Source organism: Phaethon lepturus, unplaced genomic scaffold (assembly GCF_000687285.1).
Source record: "Phaethon lepturus isolate BGI_N335 unplaced genomic scaffold, ASM68728v1 scaffold32112, whole genome shotgun sequence".
Taxonomy (NCBI): Eukaryota; Metazoa; Chordata; class Aves; order Phaethontiformes; family Phaethontidae; genus Phaethon; species Phaethon lepturus.
The window spans coordinates 846-17,028 of record NW_010523116.1 but is presented as its reverse complement, the minus strand read 5'-3'; the positions used below and the strand labels follow the sequence as shown (position 1 = coordinate 17,028).

General features: G+C 48.9%; 1 protein-coding gene across 1 annotated transcript; it reads left to right on the top strand.

Moving 5' to 3' along the window:
- Positions 1-170: 170 nt before the first annotated feature.
- Positions 171-11,483, top strand: FSTL1 (follistatin-like 1; the record flags this gene model as incomplete). The annotated part of the gene is made up of 8 exons (XM_010282033.1): positions 171-349; positions 1,888-1,920; positions 3,435-3,565; positions 6,370-6,488; positions 7,275-7,387; positions 8,588-8,698; positions 10,404-10,501; positions 10,709-11,483. Coding segments are annotated over 8 exons (829 nt in total), but the record flags the coding sequence as incomplete, so codon positions are not given.
- Positions 11,484-16,183: the final 4,700 nt, after the last annotated feature.

Sequence of the window (16,183 nt, the reverse complement as noted above, 5' to 3'; positions counted from 1 at the left end):
TGCATAGGGTTGTTGTGACCAAAGTGCAGGTGGCCTTTGGAGGGGTGTGGACAGCCTTTTCGTGACCGGCGCAAGGGGTGGACAAGTGGGTGAGTTTTTGGGCCAAGGGGGCTGTGCTAAGAGCTTCTGTTAAGCCAGGACGATGCTGGGACTCACCTGCTTCCCTCTAGCTGTCCCAAAGAGGCAGATAAAATGCTGTCTTCTCTGGCTCTCTCACAGCAATGCAAACCTCACAAGAGGCCTGTGTGCGGTAGCAACGGCAAGACGTACCTGAACCACTGTGAGCTGCACCGTGATGCCTGCCTTACTGGCTCCAAGATCCAGGTGGATTACGATGGCCACTGTAAAGGTAACCCTGTGTCAGGGAGTGATGGGGGGCTGGCTACCCTCTAAGGGAGGGAGAGCTGGGAGCCAAGCGTGATAACAAGGCAAGGCAGAGGTTTTGCCAGCCAGGACCCTGTCCTGCAGCTGTTGAGCGGGCTAACAGGGCAAGCCTGGAAACAATAGTGAGGTTCAACCAAGAGTTCAGATCACCAGGCAAGTTTGTGGTGATGAAGCAGGCCTGAAGTCGAGCCATGAAATCAAGTCAGGATCAGGTCCGGTGATGGTAACCAGGGTCAGGCACAGGCCTGTAATTGCCAGACGAGTCCATAGTGATGCAGTCTATAGCAGTCTGAGATACTGGTGGGAAGACAGTCACCAGGTCAGGGCCTAGATCAACAGGATCTATGGCAAGTACAAGAATGATTGCAACAGAGCTGGAGACAGGCATACCTGCAACATAATCCCAGGCAAGGATGAAGGTCTGAGGCACCAGCTGACATGGGCCCATGGGTAGAGAGTGGGTGGAGGCCCTAAGTGAGGTTTGCAGGGCCATTAAGACCCTTGTTAGTGCACTCAGGGTCCTGACACCTTGGCTGTGGTGGGATCTTGGAGCTATTTTCTCCCAGGGTTGGTGGGAGGGGGGCATCCAGGAGAGCAGGGCGACTTCTTGCTCCTGCCTGTGTCTCTCTGAGCTTATGGATTCAGCCAGGCAGGTGTCTCAGTCTACCTGCTGAGGAAGGGTCAGACTGAGGATAAATCCCCAAAGCCCGTACTACCATCCAGGTTCATGAGGGATCTCAAGAACTTTAGGAAAAGAATTCTGCTTCAGTGGTGGGGCCAGCCTTGCACATGCCCATCTCTCCTGAGAGGAACATCTGTGAAAAGAGCTGTTCCAAGAGTGAACAGGTGACAAGGTAGAAGTAGCACAGGCCCAAACTGCCTGACCTCCTTTGCTGCTTGAGCAGAACTTCTGCCAGAACCATGTGTAGCCTGTTGCTAAGAAGTAACTCGTAACCACAGGATCGCTGAGGTAGGAAGGAGACCCCTCTCCTGAGATCATCTAGTCCAACCTCCCTGCTCAAGCAGGGTCACCTAGAGCAGGTTGCCCAGGACTGTGTCCAGTCCAGAGTTTTGAGTATCTCCATGGATGGAGACTCCACAACCTCTTGGGTCAACCTGTTCCAGTTTCAACCAGCCTCACAGTAAAAAAAAAGTGTTTCTTTACGTTCAGACAGAATTTCCGATGTTTAAATATGTGCGCGTTGCCCTTGCCCTGTCAGTGGACACTACAGAGAATAATCTGGCTCAATCTTATTCATTCTCTCCCATAAGATTCATAAACATTAATGATATCGTCCCTGAGCCTTCTCTTCTTCAGGCTTAACAGTCCTCAGCCTCCTCTCAGGTGACACATGTTCCAATCCCTTAATCATACATGTGCCTTCATGTTTCCAAAGGTTCCCAGCTGCTTCTGCTCTTGCCCAAGTGGCATCCAGGGTAGGAAGAGATTTGTATTGCTTCATGTTGTGTCAGAAATATCCTCTTCTATCTTTCTATTAACAGAGAAGAAGTCTGAGAATCCAGCTGCAAGTCCAGGTGAGAAGCCATCTCCTTGCATGGCTGGGGCCTCAGTATGTCTTTGGGAAGAGAGGTGGGGAGGAAGGTCTGCTGGGAGAATTGAACAGCTCTTTGTAATAGTGATACCTCTGCACTGGCTGTTGTAGTCTGAGGTGGTAAATCAGCTGAAATATGATTGCTCAGCTCTTTACTCCTGTGTAACCTTTCAGAGTTCATACATCTCCTGGGTTCTTCGCTGTGCTGGGATGTCTTGTGGACTCTGAGCATGTACAAGGTGCAATGAGACCCAGTTTGCCCTTACGGACACAAGCTGTGTTCATCACCCAGATGGAAGGAAGAGGCACTCTTTTGCATAGTTCATTGGGGATCTAAGACACAGTAACTGTGGAACTGTTGTCCCTCTTTTGAAGGGAGACTTAACTGATTAACTGATGGGCATAGGGCACTAGGTAATGAATGAGGCATTGTCTGGGGAGTTGGGAGGTGTAGCTGAACCACCTCTCCCATCAGCCAGCAAGTCTCTGATTGACTGTGCCTGGTTTCTCCCCTTATGCATTACCTTGTGCACTTAGACTATGGATTTTGGGGCCATGGCCTCTGCTTCATCAGGTGACCCTTTTCCCGTCCATGGCCTCAAAGTGCTAGAGCTGTATAATTGTCAACTTCAGCTTCCTAGGACAGATGAGACAAACTTCCCTTACAAACTTAAGGGAAGTGACCATGTTCTGGGCATGGCCACCACCTCACTGCTCTTTCAAGGAAGTTCGAATTTAAACATGCAGAAACTGTCTGTCCAGTTGTGATTGCAGTCACTGGATTCAGAAGGAGATCCTTAGTGTGCGTAAGCAACACACTGATTGCCCTTCTGGCTCCACTGACCTTGGGGCAGGTGTGACAACTCACAGAAGCCAGAAGATCTAGCTTTCAGTTTTGCTTCTAAATACATAGTTTGGCATTAACACACAGGTGATAAACCCGTGACTGTGGAGAGCACTGCGAACAAGCCCAGCTTGACCCCCTCTCATTTTGAATCGGAGCAGGCAAGTCAGAGCTTTGAAGAAACGAAATCTCCTGAGATAGATAGTAGGTTCTAAAATTCAAGTCTTGGAGACAGCAGCTTGCTCAGACTCATCTTCGACCTTGCAGAGGATGGAGGTTTTGGTGCTTGAGGGTTAACGGCTGAGTGCCTGTTCTGCACGGCATTGGGAAGCCTTGGGGACACTGTCGGGGCCAGTCAGCCGCCTTCCTCCCTCAGTCTGGAGACGCTTCACCACTATTCCACAAGCTTTGAGAGTGAGAAAGCAGAAGGGCTTTGGCAGGGGTGTCGTTTTCTGGCCTTGCCACACGGTGTCACCCACAGTCCATCCGCCGTTCAGCACATGGCACCTCTGCTTTGATCTGGCCGTGGACGGAGGGGCCTGCAAACTGCCGTCAAGGCTGTCTGGCTGTTTTTTATTTCCAGTCGTCTCTCCCTGCCAACTTCTTTTCTCTCACCTTTGCTTTTTCTCCTGCTACACCTTCTCCCGTGGCAGTCGTCTGCTACCAGTCAGACAGGGATGAGCTTCGTCGCCGCGTCATTCAGTGGCTGGAAGCTGAGATTATCCCAGACGGCTGGTTTTCCAAGGGCAGCAACTACAGCGAAGTCCTGGACAAATATTTCAAGGCAAGTAGAGCAGCGCCTGCCTCAGAGGCCAGAGAACATTTCTTGCCCTGTCACTGCAAATCAGCTGCCATGCCCTCACCCAAGAGGCTCCAGCGTGTGATGGTCCTGTTGAGCCGGGGGCCAGAGACGTCTGGTATGTCCTACAGCATGATGTGTTACTGGCTGGCTGCAGCAGCTGGTGGCGGGTAGCAGCTGCTGACGGAGCCACTGACATGGCTATGGGACAGCCCAGAGCTGGAGCATCCCCGGGGACCTGACCTGCCCTGGGGAAAAGGAAGAGGGCAAGCCAGGTGTGCCTCCCCTGTGCTAGGGGAGAGAAGAACTGAATTCAAGGGACAAAAGATAGCCAGAGGAGAAAAGGTGGGGGAAAGTGCTGGAAATGCAGGTCAAAGGAGCAGGAAGCTGGGGCAGGGGCTGCTGATCCTTTGTTCCAGACAGTCCCAAGGCCATGTTGAGGTGGGAATAGGAGACACTTGGGGGGCTTCAAGCAAAATATTTGCTTGCAAGGAGTATGGCCCAGTTGTGGCCAAGAGTTGGCAGTTCCCTAGTGCTCTGCAGAGAGACAGGAACCGCCCGTGAGTCTGAGGCCCTGCAGTAATCCCATTCCTCTCCCTCCTCCCTGTCAGTCTGTCCCTCAGCCCATCCCCACCCCCTTTTGTAACCAGCAGATCACACGCTTCTCCCATGCTCCTGCCACATGCACTGCTGTGTCCCTCCCCCTCACGCCAAGCTCCTGATAAAGACTTCAAAGCATTCAGGATGGAGCTAGAGGAGCAGGTGGGGAAAGGGGGAGAGTGTTTAAATCATAAGCTGTTGACAGCAAGCGATTAATGGTGCCTGACAGGAGTTAGCGCTGCAAGCAAATTTGCCATGGCAATGGCACCCCCTGCTGAGGCAGGGGAGCTGGTCCCCATGCTCCAGAGAGCGTCTTCACCTTTGTACCTGTTAATGCTGCTCTGTCTGTGGAAACCCACTTGTGTCCCCCTGCCTCGGGTACCCCCGAGGGCGCCTGCCAGTACCCGAAAGCTGCAGCGTCCTGCAGGGGGGAGCTGCGCAGTCCCTCCCCCCTGCAAACGTGCTGTCCCCAGCCACCTTTGCAGGGAGTCTCCCCAGGCCCATGGGCTTTGCTGAAATGCATGAGCCAGCCAGAGGCTTGCTCTGCTGCTGCCACACAGCACCTGCCAGCACCACGCCTGTTGGGGTGCTGGTGAAATCCCATGGCTGCGGCTGAGAGGCAGACAGCCTCATGTTCTGTTTATTGTCCCCCTTTTTCTGGAGCACTGAGCCCAGGCACAAGTGGATGAAAGTTTCCATGACAAAGCCATACCTTTTCTCGGACCAAAGTGGGAATTTCCTTCTCTGTCAAGTGGTAATCCACCATATCAAGAATCCTTAAAGCTTTGAAATACCTTTAAAAGCAGACTTCAGAGCTTGGAGCAATTTGAGACAAACCCAAGCAAAGCAAACTAAATGGGTTCAAACACACACAGAATTGTTTCACCAATGAGGGTCCACTGTCGTGGGAGCCGTTCCAGCCCCAGGGCTCCACACGCCCCCCCTGCAAATGGCCTGGTTCCTGCCCTGTGGGTAATAAACACTGGACACCAAGATGACATGAAGCTTTTCCCTTTTCTCCTTGATGGAGAGGTTTGTAGATGTGGCATTAAGCTGTTTACCTCCTGGAAGCCTGACTTGCGTGGATCACTGGGATGTGGGTGGTTTGTCAGGCAGGCCATGACCTTGAAGGACATTATTTCAAGGGGAGTGAGGCAAATAATAGGAAGCTGCTTTGCTTTGGAGCGTGTCTGGGTGAACACATAAATGCAGACCATACCACTGAAAGGCAAGAAAACTAGCTTAACTGAATTTGGGTCATTAAGAGAAGTGCAGCCACTTTCACGAGAAATAGCGGGGAGAGAGCAGAAGTTGAAACATGTTAGTGGAGCAGTTACACAGGCTGTAGCACGCAGAGTAATTTTCTTAGCCCTACAGGCTTCTCCTGAACCACACTGAGGTAACAACAGGTAGTGTCTCTGAGCATTCCTGGAAGCACTGCACTGGAAGGCATGGTGGCTTGCCCCAAGTCACACAGCAAAAATTATCTGGCAGCAATCTGTGTGCAGAATTCATTTTCCCCTCACTGCAATGCAGCTGTCTCTGAGGGGGCCCAGCAGTTCCTCCAGCACTGTGATATGACATCTCCAAACAGGAAGGCAAAAATGCAATTACTTCTTTGGGAGTACAGCCAGGATTTCGGGGCTAAAAATCCTGCTCTTGAAAGCCAGGTGTCCTGTCAGGACCTTAAGAAGTTGGTGGCAAGGCGTTGTGCTGTTGCATTAAATTGTTCCTTCTTTGGGATCAGCAGAAAATTGCTTCCTGTGATTTTCCCTTTTGTCACTGTCAGAGTCCAGGCACAGCTTTGGATTTACACATATTGGAAAGCTGACACCTCCATGAACGCAACTGGTCTGCTTTACGGCAGGAGGTATATATGGCGGCCAAGAGCCGGCTGCAACAAAGAGAAGAAATGGGGTTAAAGCCATAAATCAAGCAGCAGGAGGTGAATGAGAGGCAGTGTAGCTTGTCAGTGAGCACAGGGCTAGGATCACGTTTCCCTGTTCTGATGCTGGTATGGATACGTTGCTGCTTTTCTCTGAGCCTCTGTTCTTCCTGCAAAACGGGGATGATGCAACCTGTTTTGCTAAAGCTTCAAGAATGCTAAGTGTATGTGGAAGAGGGAGAAGCAAGGGGTACTCTGAACTGATAAATCAGACCCTCTCACATTTTCCCATCTTCCCCTACAGAGCTTTGATGATGGCGATTCTCGCTTGGACTCCACTGAATTCCTGAATTTTGTGGAGCAGAATGAGACGGCTGTCAACATCACCACCTACATGGACCAGGAGACCAACAAGCTGCTCAGGTGGGCAGTGGACAGGATGCCAGAAGGAGGGCCAGATGTGGTAGAAGGGAGCATGGAAATCCACTCAAGGAAAATATTAGTTAGGGCTTGCACTAACAAAGACAACTGTGTATGAAGTGGCTTCTTACTTAATTAGGTGTGAATACCACCAAATGGAGCAGTCCCACCCCTACCCTTCACGTTAGGCATGTATTCCAACCCTCTTTTGCCTTAAATCTAGTAGGTGTGCAGCCAGAAGGTGAATTGAGTGACAGAAAATTTGTCCTCTTTTTTACTTCCTAGCAAATTAGCTTTCCAGTGGACTTTACTCACACTTTTGCCTGCTAGCTAGATCCAGTGCAAGGAAGATGGTGGGAAAACACAGCTCATGGGCAGCCTGCAGTTAGAGCTGGTGCAAGCATCGCATGAAAACATAGTTTGAGAGATTTCACTTTTTCTCTGTGTGCGCGCCACTGTGTGTGAGACTACGAGGAGAAGAGGCTGCTTGTGGTTAGGCTGTGCTTGCATCTCTACTTGTGTAACAGCATGTAGATGTCAACAGGGTCCTATTCCTGCGGTTCTGAATATCCCCCCACTTCCTGGCCCTTTGCCAGACAGGGAGTGTTTTGTGACTTTTTTTCTTTTTTGCCTGTATCTAGTGAGGTTTCCTTACGGAAGCCACTCTGCCAGGCATCCCAGAGCCTTTCTAGTTATTACTGGTTTTACTTATCTGTACTCTGAAGCCAACAGAGCAGGGAACAGCCTAGTACAGCTCTGTGCAGAACATGTCTCTATGTTTCCTTTCAGGGGACTCTGCGTAGATGCCCTCATCGAGCTGTCAGATGAAAATGCTGATTGGAAGCTCAGCTTCAGTGAATTTCTCAAGTGCCTCAGCCCATCCTTCAACCCACCAGAGAAAAGTAGGAATTCCTCACTATGTTGGGGAACCAGAGGGGTCCTGGAAAGGGAGGAAAGAAAAGAGACCAGTTTTTGGCCAGACATTGGATACTGTAACTCCACTCCCAGAAATAATGTTGATATACACCTCCCTCCCATCCGACAGCATCTCTTGTCCCTGCATTGTCAGAAGTACTGCTTTTTCTGTCCCAGAGCTCCCACAGCTCTTGTGATGAAAAAGGTTTGGATTTTAAAAGAAAGGGTGTAGGTCAAATGGATATGGTATGCTTGGAAGGTCAAGGCATGTCTTTAACAGTGCAGAGATAAATCATGTGAGGAGTTCACGTCTGGATAACTTCGGAAAGTCAAACCAGACCAAAGTCCTGCTATGCTTTGCCTTTCACACAGAGACCCTCCCTGCCCAGATGAACATCTCAAAGTTCACTATCCTTCCAAATCCTGCTTAGTGCTACAGTTTTTCACGTGGAAGCAGCTTAGTGTTGTGCTGACCGGGTGTGCCTAGCCATTCATATAATTGCCTCCCCAGGGGGTGCTGGATTTACATCCCACTGCGGTGGCACCAAGGAGCAGACAGAGACTGTGCTTCTTAGGGAATATTAAGTTGAACTCTCTGTTGCCTGTTTCAGTGGGAAGCTAGGGATGCTGCACCTCCCTTTGAAAACATGATCAGCTGGTTTTCACTTAACACCATACGGGCCCTTGAATGCTTTGGGGGCCTCGACTTAAACATATAACAGAGCTGTGAGAAGAAATGTGAGCTGAAATGAGAAATCTTTTTTTTTTTTCTTTCCTTTCCCAGGGCAACAGCAAATACACAGATCATTTCCCCAACTTCTCCCCACCTGGAACAGGAATTGCAGAATTGTTTCAGAGTAACCAAAACTTTCAGTTTGGGGGTTTTCTTCTATGTATAATAGTTTAGGAAATTCAAACAAATACAATATTGAGATTTCACTTAGAATTGAGAAGTTGAAATGTGTTCTTTTGAGGAAGCAAAACTAAGTGTTTGATTTTCCCAAATTATATTTTGGCTGATTTCACACAGCAAATTCACCATGAATATTTTAGTCATCATGAAATTTTGGTGCTTAGGGGAAGGAAGGCCTCCTCCAAAACCTTATACCCCTTCTCTCTCAAAGCATCTCCAGTCTTTAGCCTGCTCGCTATCTCACAACCACTGCCCTTGTTTTATGCCTCTCTAGAGTGTGCCCTGGAAGATGAAACCTATGAGGATGGAGCAGAGACCCAAGTGGAGTGCAACCGCTGCGTCTGTGCCTGTGGGAACTGGGTGTGCACCGCAATGACATGCGAGGGTCCGTATGCTCAGATAATCACTGTATTTTATTTAGTGCAAAAGGGATTTTTGCTTTCTATCTTTCTAAGGGCACCAGCTCTCCAGATTTCTTCACTCCAGCTTTTCCTCAGCTCCTGTATGGGTGGCTTCTACATCACCCTCCCATGCTCCATGTTGGCCCAACCCAAACTGGTTCTGTTCTAGAGGTCAGAAAGTGTTCAACTGGTTTGGGCGCAATGCTGCTGGGGCTTGTAGTTTGGATTTAGCATCATAAAAATTCAGCACCAAATCTTCCAGACCAGAGCTACTCTGCATCCAGCTGGCACGCACAGACCAAACAAGTCACTGTCTGCAACCATACGTGTAGGTGTGAGCAAGTCAGCTTTCCTATATGCGTGTCAGTATCCTCACTGTATCTGTGTTTACGGTATCTGTACAACAAGAGCTACAGTCCTGTCTTACCCCAGAGGGGAGATAGGAGATTTCATCCAATAATGCCAAGAAAGCACTTTAACTTCTTGCTGTAAAACTGTAGAAGAAACTAACGATGACAGAGATGAAGGGAGGTGGTGTTGCTACTAAGGCAGGGTTGTTTGTCTGTCTGTTCTTCCTCTGGAGGACCCTTTTTAAACTCTCACAGGCGTGTTACAGTTGTGAAAAGTCGTGGTGGGGTTGTGAACAACAGCTCTCTGTTTTGCTTCTCACAGATGATCCGGGGGCAGTAAAAGCCAGCTTTCCCCTGCCTTAGGAAATATACGGGTCCTTTTCAAGGAGCCACATCTACCCTCCCAGCACTGCGCTGCATTTTTCTGGCCGCCTTCTTTAGAAACCAGGCCTTTGCATGAACTTTGTTTTCAGTGCGGTGCAGGAGCTGTCAACAGTATGTTAGTTCAGGACTATAGCCAGTAGCTTGGGCAGAGTAGGAGAGAGAGGGACAGCAACAAGTATGTACAGAGTTTCTTTCACATTTAGCTGGCCTTCTGCAGTAGAGGCTTCAGGATCACCTCAGCCCAGACTTGGCTGTTGCAGCAGGAACTCACCTCAGAAAAAGTAACAGTAATACTGATGGAGCTGCCAGAGAGAGGAGTTGTGGGTAGGTGTCAGAGGTTAAGCAATGGAATGAGAGACTCTTTTTGCTGCCTCCCCAAAAACAACCTTCAAAGTTGCTATGCAACACCGAGTCTTGCTGCCTGCTTTGTTCCCTGCATCCATGGCAGAAGCATGCAATGGGACAACAATTCCTTGACTTTCTGCCTGTGTCAGAACAGCAGAGGGGTTAGAGGCTATTGTTAGAGGGATAATGAAACCAAAGAATCATGTCAGATACATCAGCAAGATGCATCTCCACTGAGCGAAATTACCTCTTCATTAGGCATCAGTTATTGTACTTGGATAGCACTGAGCTTCCATTTATTACCTACAAGAGGCCAAGATGTTTGAACTAATTATAGGTGCTTCTTTTAGATAATATGCAGCTTCTTCCTTGTGGTTTTATTTTTTTAATCACATGGGAGGGAGAGGTGGGGACAGGCTGGATACTCAGGTTCTGAAGTCGCAGGCAGGCACAAGACCCATTCTCTTTCTAAGAAGCCAGTCCATACCTTCCTCCAGCAAAGCCTCCCTAAGCTTGAGGTATGCTGTGGCCAACCTGCCTCTTTGTTTTGCGTGGTTCAGCTTCTGGAATACGCATCCCCCATTTGTGATAACTCCATTTGTGTTTGCAGGGAAGAATGAGAAGGTGCCTGCTCAGAGACAGCGACCTGATCAAGACTTGACTGAGGAGGAGCTGGCTAGATATGTTCAGGAACTGCAGAAGCATCAGGTTAGCATGAGGCTGGGAAGGTCCACTTGCACTGTCTCTGCTTGCTACAGGGGTTCCCTCTGCTTCTGTCACTTGGAGACTTCTGGCAGAAGGGGGAGCACAGTAAAGGGGGATCTCTTGTTGCCTGTGGGGAGAAACACAGGTGTGAGGCTTCGAGGTTTAAGCCAGTGTTGGCACTGCTTTCACTTTTGTGCTCTCTTTCTTTAGGAGACGGCCGAGAAGACCAAGAGAATGAGCACCAAGGAGATGTAAGGGGCCTCCACACCGGAGGAGCCCAGGAGGATGGGCCCAACCTGCCGCCCTGTCCTCCCGTGCTGATCTCAGTATGCACAAGTGTCTGCTACAGTTGCCCAGTCACAGATATTTACATTGTATAGCGATGGGTTATTTGTTTTGTAATACACAGAGAATGGGGCCGGGAAAGGGGAGCAGAGCCCACCTGTTCAGGGAGCTTCATTGCTGGGACCTTGGAAGGCTAGGAGGGACTTAAAGCAGCCTCTGGGACCCTTTCCCAGAGCAGACAGCTGCTCCCTCCAAGAGCTAACAGGGATTTCTTGTTCCCCTGGATCTGGGGAAAGGATGGAGGTCAGTGCTGGATAGAAAAGGGGGTCTTCAATCGATAAGATTGTCAGCAGCGGCCTTGGCTGCAGAAATACAGGCCTGGCAGTTTTGTGGCTGAGCACGTGTGCTGCAGGGCATCATTAGCCAAGGACCTTGCCCTGCTTACCCTCCCCTTTGGTTCGAGCTCTTCAAAGCTGGTCAGCCTGATGTGACACATGGAAGTCATGGTGCCACACTGCTGGCATGAGTCCAGCACATTCCTCCTTGCTTTCCACCGGACTGTCCCCAGCAGCTCCTCCAGTACATTCTGGGCTCCAACACAACATGGTTCCTTTTGACCTCATCTCACTCTTGCTCTCCCTGCCCCCTCCTTAGAGGTGCTATCATATTTTTTTCTTACCACATTCACATGCTGACTCCCTCTTTTGTTTTGTTGGGTTTTTTTATTGCTTTATTTCCTATGATAGTAATTCAGCTTTTGTATGTTTCGTAGCTCTAGATCTTTCAAGAAAACCCAGCCTGTGGGTTTTTGTTAGTGACAGTGCTGTATGCCCATGCACAGTTTGTATCGCACTGCGCTCAGCCACTGCAAACACCACAAGTAATTTGTGAGCCCTGCAGTACAGGGTATTTCTCAACTGGGGATAGCAATGTCCTCATGGGAAGAAGAGACAGGGCTGGATGTAATTAGTTTCACCAGGCACGGATTGACACTGCAGCTCTCTTTAGCTCTTGCTCCCTTAGCTAGCATTGACCATGTGCTCAAAGTCCATGCTCATGTCTCTCTGAATTGCCCAGAGGGAAGTGCCAAGTAGTCTAGAGACAGAGGGACCAGGCAATCCCATAAGTAGGGTATTTTAAAATGGTTAACTGTGTTGAAGTCTGGGCTGTTAGCCATCACCTTGGTCTTTCCATCTCCCTCTGGGGTGAGGCAGCAGCATTATTCCTTGATTCCAGGTCTGGGTTTGGAGTCAGTGCTGGAAGCCTCATCACTGACCCATTTCACAGTGTCTCTCATCAGACCATCTTTGACTACCCTCGCATCCCTTCATGGGTCATTTTTGTCTGACCCGTTTCTCAGAGCATCAGTCCTAGATATAAATGAAATGCTGTTTTGTTGACAATCGTGTCTGTAGCCTCAAGCCCAGCTGATTTTCTCCTGCAGTTGTCAAACCTACTTCATACGCTCACACACCTGAACATCCTGTTTCCACGTTCCCTTCATGCCGCTGCTGTGCATCCCAAGCAGTTGCACATACCCTGAGTCAAGATGACTGCTTGTGACTTCCATCTTCCTCTTATGAGCAACATCAGCGGTTGTTGCCAGGTGTCTTGCAGTCCCTAGTGCTTACTCAAGTGAAACTCCACTTGCACTTGCATCTGCAGAAGCATGTTCTGCTTGAGTAAAGATCAGCAGGACTTTTGTCCCAACCTTCCCCTTTTTGCACAGTGCTTTCCTTGGAGAGGAAGAATTAGCTGGTACCTAGCAAGTGTAGGAAGGGAAGAAAAAGGCCCCTCCTGTGGTCTTGCCCATGAGCCAGATTTGTTAAAGGCTGTCTGGTCTTAGAGCTGTTTTCCTGATGTGAACCTAGAGGACTTCCACTGACTTCGGCACAGTGCCACATTTCCAGTGAAAATCATCAATCTGCCCTGCCATGCTTGGAGGTTTTGGCATTATAAATACAGAAAGGGGCTGGTTCTTTTCCCATGAGGGCTTGGATTTGAGAAGGCAAGGGGGATGAGTCCATAGGAGCTGAGGGTAATGTGGACAACGCTACAGTGGGAGAGAGTCACAGTTTGTGTTCTGGTGGCACTGGATGAAACGGTTGGTGGAATTGGGAGCACCCATTAGACATACCCTTGCTCCTCCCCAACAGTATGAGCGAAACAGCTTGATATGCTGGATCTGGAGTCACAGAAACTTTGTTAATGTTTTGCTTTATTCCAACCCTGCTCTGAAAGATAGCTCGTGCCTCCCAGCTCACTTCCTTCCAGCTTGGATCATTGAAGTGCCTTAGAGAAAACACAACAGCTTGCCTTAAAGGGTTTCCCTGGATGGGGATAACATCTTATTGTCCAGTCAGGAAAATCTCCAACTGGGAGAAGCAGTGCGTGTGCAGGAAGGGGAGGCTAATCCACGGCTGAACAGCTTCTGTAAGCTGCGTTATGCGATACGTTCTCTAGTCCCTTTCCTGTCTCCTGCGGCTGTGCAGTCTGCAAGGATGGCTGCTGGGGACAGCTGGAGAGGAGGGTGCTGGCAGTTGAGGTTTACAGAGCTTGCGCTTGCACTGAAGGCAGAGGGGTGGGCTGCTATTTCGGCGAGGCAGGCTGAGCGCTCTGACAAGCCATACAATATGTCCCAGGATAGCCTGGGGCAACGGGGTAGGAGTGTGGTGAACGTGCTGCCACAGAAAGGGCTGCTGCCCATGGGGCCTCATCCTCCTCCTGCCCTCAAAGGGCAACGCGGCTGTGGAGAGCGATGCTGGTTCTAAGGGCTACGGTACCTAAAGATGACCGAAACATCTTGCCTCCCCGCACCCAGGGGAAGGGCAACCGTTGGGTGAGCTGTGCCCAGACGGTACCCCGCAGCAGGCTGGCCAGTGGCTAACTTTTGCAGGGTGACTTGGCTGCTGAATTCCAGCCATTTGCCCTTTGGGACAGTTGCTGTACGGACTGCAAGGGGCAGGGAAGGCATTTTTTTTTTTTCCCCCAAAAAAAGCCAAATTTAAGTGACAAAAAAGTCCTACTCCTCCCTCTGTATTTCCTCCTGTATGTGTGTGAAATTTATCGGTATTCTGTAGGTTTCCTTAGTGCACTTATTTTACTTGATTTTGTAATTTTTTTGAAGCAGGGGGGTTTGGATATTACTGCCAAATAAATGAAACAAAATTTAAAAATAACACGTTTTGTTTTATTTCTCACAAGCCACATTTCTCCTTTTCCTCTTCCGAAAAAAAAAAAAATGAACTGTCTTTCTGCACATCTCATGATGGCATTTATACACAGATCTTAATGCATTTGGCAAATGCGGGACATGACCATCTCTGTTTTGTACCTGGGGAAGCTGAGATACAGCAGAGAAGTGGAAAGCTGCAGTCGCGTGGCGAGCCAGCGGCCGACGTGCAGCCTGCAGCTACAACTCCTGCCTCCTTAGCCGCGCGCTCTTCACGATGAGATTGCTCCACAATCCTTTCAGTATTCCTGGTTCGCTCCCCCAGCACACGTTCCGCCTGTTGCTGCTGGGAAAGAAACACCTAACAGCTCCCAATGTGTGATACAATCACAAGACGAACATGCATCAGGGTCATGCTGCCAACAGAAAGGCAAACCATTTGTAGAATGGGAAGAATACAGAGGGACACAGGCAGTGAAGTACGGGGCAATCGCTCTGTCCTGTGTGGCGTTGGGGGAGCCTAAGCTGGAGTAGCTTCTGGTTTGGGCAGTGCCTTTCATGAAACAGATGGATTAGGTGGAAAGAACCCAGAGGCAAGTACAAATAATAACTGAAGGTCTCGGAAACATGACTTACAAGGACAGGTCAGACACCTTTTCCTTAACCAAGGAAAGCTCTAAATGTTTGTCTTCAGGTGGAGACTGCTACCAAGATGAACGTACCCATCTCGCTGTGGTAGATGGGACGCTAGCTTCAGTTGAGCAGTCAAAGATCTAGATGAGAGATCAGGGAATGCTGAATGCCAAGGTTAGCAAAGAACTGGAAGACTCTGCCTTGATATTTCACAGACTTCCTCCCTGTATGGGTTTTAGTAACAGACTAGAGTAACAGCTATCGGGAATAGACCAAGTATAGCTGGTCCTACCCCAAGATGGGAGAACAGGCTGGTGACCTTCCTGACATCCCTTCTATTTCTGATACGACCTTATGAAGACAGGCCTGAATGGCTCATATCACCTTTGCTGAACTGAATGATGGAATGCCCTTTAATGGTGTTCTGTAACAGGAGGATAATGTCTTACCATTCAACGTTGCCTCTTGCATGTTACTTTTCACATCAAATGGCGTCTAGCACGTAGCAGCTGCTGTGTATGCATGCTTGACTGTGGCATTTCCTGCCCATGCACTGCTCAACTGCAAAGTGGGTCTGTTAGAATTTCCCAGGATTTTAAGAAGGAATGAAAGGAAGCATCAGCCGTGAATTTAGCTATATGGCACTATAAATACTTTGCCTTATGCATCATGCATACTTCCTGAAGCCAAATGATTCAGGGGTGGGAGAGAGAAAGAGCAAAAAATCTGTTGCCCACTGCTAGCAGAGGCCTGTCTGTTTATGGAGTTAAGCACATCTGAGTGTTAGCAAGTTGCTGCACTATAGCTACATACACTTAATCACAATTCTCCAGCACTGTTAAGCTTCAAACTGAGAAACAGGCTATTTAAGTGGTTGATCAAGACTCTGAACTGTGTTTGTAAGGTATTTATTAACTTTATTTCTGAAGATGGGAGCAAACTGGTCTGTAATAAGGCTCGGTTCCTGAAAAAAACTGAACCAGTTCACAGGACACAACTTTAGGAGAACCCAGGCTAAAAGCACTGCAGGAGACAAGACCAAAATCCAGATGACCTTACTCTTGTCCCTACATAAACCCTCCCACAAATTATCCTGATCCAGCTGAAACAGCACAAGCTTTATAGAGTGCTTTATAGAGTGAAAAATTATATTGAAAAAAAAAACTATACTGAAAGAAATTACTGTACTGGTAAAGCGTCTGCCCTTATGCAGCTGTCTCTGGGTTCACATCAGGGGTTGCATCTGTGAATATCCATAGACGTTTAACAAATGAGTCCAGCAGAAGGTGACGTGTTCTCTCCCACCCACTGTGGCACATCCTTTCTATGGCACAGCCCTGATGGCTCCCGGCTTTAGGGGACAGGAGCTATCACTTCAAAATATTTGCAGTAAAATCCAGAGTTCACAGGAGCACCAAAGGAAGGACAAGTGAACCATGGGCTTCGTCCACACTATTCTGGACACCTTCAAACTCAGCATCGTTACTGTTTCACGCATTGGTTGTAAACTCTTGGCTGGTACAAGCCAACTGTGGTTTGTCTGCATTTCTTCCACTGTAAGATCACAGAGGCTTTTGTTTTGAGCAGGTAGGAGA